This window comes from Eleutherodactylus coqui, chromosome 11 (assembly GCF_035609145.1).
Source record: "Eleutherodactylus coqui strain aEleCoq1 chromosome 11, aEleCoq1.hap1, whole genome shotgun sequence".
NCBI lineage: Eukaryota > Metazoa > Chordata > Amphibia > Anura > Eleutherodactylidae > Eleutherodactylus > Eleutherodactylus coqui.
Window position 1 is genome coordinate 9,221,491 of NC_089847.1, and position 6,552 is coordinate 9,228,042.

The window sequence follows — 6,552 nt, forward strand, 5'->3', positions numbered from 1 at the left end:
CTGATATGGGAACATGTCCAATACAAATGAGTTAAAGGGGTTCTGACACGAAAAAGGTTTTTATACTTTAACAGCCATTATTCCCTGGTCTGCCTAATGGACATAGGTAACCCACGATTTTTGGCGTGTTAAAGCATAAAAACCTATGCTTACCTTTATCTTCTGTCGATGTTGTGCAGCGGGGGTCATCTCCCAGCAGGCTTTCTTCTTCCTCCGACAAACCAGGACGGGCCGCCCCCCTCAAGGATTGCGCGCAGGCGCAGAAGACAGGTGCCCTCTGACAGGAGTCAGGACGGGCCGCCTCTCCACTGCCCATACGCAGAACTCCGAGTTCAGTCAGGACAGACGGGCCACCCCCAGCAAGCACTGCTTGTGACGGGGCGCCCGTCCGTTCACCTCAGAAGTGGCTGACGGACGAAGCAGAGCAGGAAGCGGTCATTTTGACCGCTCCAGCTCTGCATCAAGAAGCTGCAAAGGGAGATGCCCGATGAACGGGACATGCCTGAAGATCGGTCCTGGCCAGGCAAGGTAAGTAAAAAAATTTTTTTGTCATGTCAGACCCCTTTAAGGAGCCCTTCAAAACCCCACACCTCCAGCACATATTAGGTATGTTTAGATGAAGTAGAGCTGGAGTGTGGTACCATAAATCTTGGACTGGTTTTCTTTATACTGAATGCATGAGGAATACTTCGAGGCCCGGTCTCTAGGTTTCCATTGACAAATGAAATCCAATGAAAGATTCCTATACTTCCATATATCTAAAGCGTGGGAGTTTCTCTGGAAACGGGTTAAGGAGAAGGCAGTAAATCTTCGGTATAAATCGCCCTAATGGGTGGTTTTAACTTGCATAATCTTTCCAAAGGTGTGTGGGGGGGGGGGGGGGGGTAGACGAAAGTAGAGCCTAACAGTTAATTTATATAATGTTTAATTTGGATGTAGTGATATTGGCATTGTAAAGGTAAATGAAAAGTAGTCCGAAAAGGCAATAATTGCAAAGTTCTAGTAGTAAGATTAACTCCTAAATATCTCAGAGACCTTTCACGTCATTGATAATGGAAATTATGTTGAAGGAGTTCAAGTTAAATATTGAGCATGTAGAGCTTCCATTTTGTGTTCATTTTATAACCTGAAAGTTGTCCAAACTCTGCTGATAACATGTTTAAATTGGGGAGAGTGATATGTGGCTGTGTTATAGTCATCATGACATCGTCTGCAAACAAGACCATTTATATTCTATATTCATGAGGGCTTCTGCACATTGGCATATCGGGATTTGACAACAGTGGCAAGGGACTTTCCATGACAAGGATTTTCGGGAGTGCATGAAATATAAGCCCCCCGCCACCACCCCCAAAAATAATCAATAACTGTGGAAAAAAAAATAAGAAAGAAGAATACATCACCTTAGTAGCTCTTTCATCTCCAGCACGTCTTCTTGCAGGCCCCGATACTCTTCTGCTGCTCTTCTGGCCAGGGATTGAATAGTCTCCACCTCCTGAAGCACTGCCTCTAATTGGCTGAGCGCTGTGACCAATCAGAGGCGGCACTCAGCTGTCATTCTGATTTGTCACAGTGCTCAGCCAATCAGAGGTAGTCCTTTGAGGAGGCGGGGATTTCCAATCCCCAGCCAGAAGAGCAGCAGAAGAAGAGTCCCGGGACCTGCAAGAAGACGCGCCAGAGATGACAGCGCTACTAAGGTGATGTATTCTTCTTTTTTTTTCTACAGTTATTGATTATTTTCATTGCAGAGTCCCCTGCCATTGCTGCCACAGCAGTGGCAGAGGATTGCGATCCTCACCCATTGATTTCAATGGGGCTAGCACTGCTGCCGCCAGCCCCGTTGGAAACAATACTCGAGATCGCAAAAAGAATGGACATGCCGCAATTTTGTTTTAATTGCTGCATCGCAAGCGTTAAAACATCGCAAATTTGCATGGAGCCATTGGAAGCCATGGGCTTCATAATTTTGTGATTTCTTGCAGCCTCACAGCGCTGGGAAACCGTGCGATTCCCTCGCCATAGTGAAGCCACCCTGACTTTAACTCCATGTATATCTGTGTGTTGTCAGATAGTGGCCACTAAGGGCTCTATACAAAGCATAAAAAGCAAAGGCGAAAGTAGGCAATCCTGATGCATACCATTCTTAATATGTAGCAACGGGGATTAGCTATGAGGTAGTTTGATCGAAGCAGTAGGATAGGAGTATAAGCTAGATAATACCCGAAGAAATGCACCAGTAGAGCCATACATCTTCTAATGTCTCGAACATGAAGCACCAGCTCAGGCGATCTAATGCCTTTTCAGCATTCAAACTCAAAAGGATTGAGGGTTCTGCTATCTAATTTGTAACTTCAATAGGATCGTTTGCCCTTCTGATGTTGTCTCAACCTTGTCGGCATAAGACAAGACCAACTTGATCCTTGTGTTCAAGTTCTGCGACCCATAACGGCAAACGATTGGCCAAAATTATAGTGAACATCTTTAGGTCAGAGCTCAGGAGTTCTATAGGTTGATATCTTGTACACTCTGTCGGGTCCTTTTCCTGTTTGGGGATTAAAGTGTTATAAAAGTGTAGTATTGGAGCAGGAATTGGAATATCTGTAAGAGATGCATTAAAAAGCCCCACTAATTTAGGGATCAAAATTGTAATAGAGATAAGGGAGTCCATCAGGACCTGGAGTTTTACCGAGAGAGAATTGCTTTATAACCTCCTTAAAGGGGTTGTCTCGCGCCGAAACGTTTTGTTTTTTTTTCAATAGGCCCCCCGTTCGGCGCGAGACAAACCCAAAGGATGGGTTAAAAAAAAAAAGATATATTACTTACCCGAATTCCCGCTCTGCGACGACTTCTTTCTTCCTTCTCCAAGATGGATCTCTGGGATCTTCACCCACGATGCACCGCGGGTCTTCTCCCATGGTGCACCGTGGGCTCTGTGCGGTCCATTGCCGATTCCAGCCTCCTGATTGGCTGGAATCGACACACGTGACGGGGCGGAGCTACGATGACGACGCGGGACCAGCTCTCCGGCACGAGCGGCCCCATTCACAAGGCAGAAGACCGGACTGCGCAAGCGCGTCTAAAAACGCCAGAAGACAGCGAATTTAGACGGATCCATGGTGACGGGGACGCTAGCAACGGAGCAGGTAAGTGAATAACTTCTGTATGGCTCATAATTAATGCACGATGTATATTACAAAGTGCATTAATATGGCCAAACAGAAGTGTATGACCCCACTTGCCGCCGCGAGACAACCCCTTTAATCTCCTCCAAAGTAACATCAGCAGCATTTAAACTAGTGTGATTTTCATGAAATAAGGCAGTGAGAGCTCAGGTGTTAGGTTGTGCTGCTGGGACCTGTAGTAATATGGGTTTCCAAGAGCACAACTTCACAAGTGTGGGATAATTGAGCTGGCTGCGTGTGGAGTTCTCCAGCTAGCTAATTCCCTCTGGTCTGCTGCACATAAATACCAGCCCCTCTGGCTAGAGGGAGCTGGTTTTCCTCATTCCCCCTTGTTCTGTGGGTGTGAGCTGCGATGTGTTGTGTGTGTCTGTGCTGGGTGTCGGACATGTCGTGTGAACTGTCCTGTTTTGTTTTGTATGCATTCCATGCTGTGTTGGTGTGAACTGTGTCCTGTGCTGCTTGGATCGTTTACCATCAAAGGCGAGGTACGCCTTTAGGTTCCAGTGTGGGGCCATCCCTTTTGGGACGATCGCCCTGCTTGCAGACAGGACTCCTGGGGTAAGTTGTCTTGTGAGAGTAGGGACCCACGAGACAACAAGGAGCCTTGTCGGTGGGCTTGTGGGCTTAAGTATCTTGGCCAAAATACGAACTAATACCTCATATGTACATATTATAGCAATTCCATCTGGTTATGTGTGCAGGTATGCAAGGTTAGTGTTTTGAGCATTTGTCAGTCTGCTTTATGTCTGTTTCCATCCTATGACTGATCCATTAGTTATTGGACGCCCAGTTCGTATTTGTTTGTCCTACCCATCCATTGGTGGTTGGACGCACAAGCCTTTTCGGGGACAGGAAAGTTGGTAGCTTTGTCTGTTGGTAGCTGGAAGTTAGGACCTTTTTTGTCTCTCTGTCCTGCGTCTAGCCACCTGTAAAGCAACCTGACTCGTCCGTCTTGACTACCATAGTACCCAGTGATCTCGGATTTTTGTTGGCAGTCCAGGATGAATGTAACAACAGGAAGCCAAAAAACTCCACAACAAGGATTTCCTTTCTACCGGATTCTGCAGAAGATTATTAGGTCGCGCATAAACCTTAGTAAAACATTTATGGAAAAGATCTGCTATCCTTACAGGGTCATATATCAAATGTCCCTGTTCATCTTTCAAGGCTTACGGGTTTCCTTGTGCTCTCTCAACTGCCTCGCTAGTACTGAATGAGCTTTATTACCTTCATCACAATATCACTGTTTCAAAAATAAGAAGAGTTTGTCCACTTTTCGTAAGGCGGCATCCTTAAGCTTATGTCGGGTATCAAGTAGTTTTTTGAGAGTATGGCGGGTGGGTCATGATGTCATGGTAGTTTCTAGAACCCACAATTGTGCTAACAACACTATGGTCTGTTGCTGTGTCTCCCCTTTAAGTCTTTCTCCTAGTGCAATGCAATGCCCCTGAAAGACTGCCTTCATTTAGTCGCCATTGACAAATACACGTATAGGTAATCTTGGTTTTCAGATGAAGAAACATTGGCACATGGTCATACCAGGTAATATGCCCCATATCGGCACTCGCCAGTAAGTGAGGGACTTGAATATTACAAAAAAAGTCTTCTCTACAGGTATGCGTAGCGTATACTTGAGATTGATTGGGGGCCTAAATATTACAGAGCAGTATTGGAATGCCTTTATAAGTACATTGCAAGATTAAGTGTCTGTCCTGGGGGTCAAAAATCGAAGACTTTGCCTGCATTGGATATGTATGGGAAAGGAGAATCGCTACCTCAGCTTTTTCCCTATTTTGTGAGGCAGATTAGGAGATTGGGTAGTGTCCTCTGAAAAATTTAATGTTACCAGAAGCATCAAAATGTGTCTCCTGAAGAAAAACTGTATGTGCCTTGTCTATGTGTACTTCTGTGAGAGTCAGGCGCCTCTTAACATTGGAGTTAGGCTCCTGAGTCCTGACAATAAATGAGATACAATCAAGCATTATATCTAGAGTACAAAAATTACATAAGTGTACTCACCATTGTAGTGTTTATAGGACGGAAGGGCAGATAAGGCGGTGTTAAGGCATCATCTGTGGAGATCGAGTAGATATGCTTACAGACATGTACTATTCTTACCTTAAATGGGTAACACAAGGAACAAGGCATGGGCACAAAACAAAGACATCCAGACAGGACCAAAATATTAAATCAAGCAAAACACAAGAGCACAACTTGCTGAGGGCTATCAGAATAAGGCCCATATTATCCTAGTAGCAACTGAAATAGAAAAATTTCCTTCCCACGGCAGCGAGGAAAGCTCATAAACAAAACAAAAAAAATAAAAACACAGTCCATATATTGGGGAGTTTCGTCAAGAGAAGGGAGTCGCAATAAAAGCAAATAAGGGGAGACAACCAGTTCAAATATAAGCATCCATGGTTCAGTATAGAACAAACTAGTAGCTCAGTCTGGGGGAAAATTTAGAAAAGGCAAAAAAAAATAAATAAATCTGGCCTAACTGTCTAAAGAAAGGCACTCTAAAAGCCATCAGCACAAAGGAGAATTAGGAGACTAGTATAAATCAGTCCAGTTGGACAGGTTTCAGAGTCATGGAGGCTGTGGCTTGGACTGCGGAGACGATCCAGAGGAGGGTGTTCTACGTCTTTTTGACCGGTACTTGCTGGAACATGTGGAGGAGAAATGATTCCACAGTCTTGAAGATCAGGTACAGTTATCTGAAGTGTATTGCAAAAATATAAGACCGTAATGTGGATGAATGTCCGTTTCTCAGACAATAAGTGTGAAGGAGAATCCCCAACGATAGGAAACTCCTGGATCTTTAAGACGTTAATAAAGAGGCTTCAGATGTTGCTGGAGACTCGCCCACGGTAGGTTAGCATAAATTTGGATCAGAACTCTATCAAAATCAAAGTTATGGAGGTGGCGCATTTTTTGGTTAATAGATTCTTTGATTTCATAGTCTTGGAGGCAGTAGATGCCATCGCATGGCTGTGTGGATGAGCCTCTCAGGTGGAGAGCGTGGTGTGCTCTGTCCATTTTGATATGATGGGAGGAAGACTCGCCAAGGATCTGATTAAAAATGGCTTCCAAAGTAATTTTGAGGTTCTCCTGGCCTTTGGCCTCCCGAAGGCCCCGAATCCAAATTTTATTCCTGTGTCTTCTATTGTCTTAATCCTCAAGGTGTCTGTTAACATTTAAAGTCATAGCATAAGAAGTGATGTTTTCCTGTAGCTGTGCTACATATTGACGTGTCCAAGGAGGCGGCAGCATCAACGGTGTAGAAATTGTAGAAAAAGGTTTTATTGCTCCATAAAATGGCAACATTTCGACTTAATCTAAGTCTTTTTCAAGCCTGCTATGTTATAGA

At 44.5% G+C, this 6,552-nt stretch overlaps 1 protein-coding gene across 1 annotated transcript in view; it reads right to left on the minus strand.

The window, feature by feature from the left end:
- The window catches only part of ZNF507 (zinc finger protein 507), a 58,102-nt gene extending 52,848 nt beyond the window's left edge, over positions 1-5,254 (minus strand). The window contains exon 1 of the mRNA XM_066584022.1: positions 5,202-5,254. Coding sequence (XP_066440119.1) covers positions 5,202-5,204 — 3 coding nt within the window. The 5' untranslated portion in view covers positions 5,205-5,254. The remainder of the gene's footprint in view (positions 1-5,201) is intronic.
- Between the last annotated feature and the right edge of the window lie 1,298 nt (positions 5,255-6,552).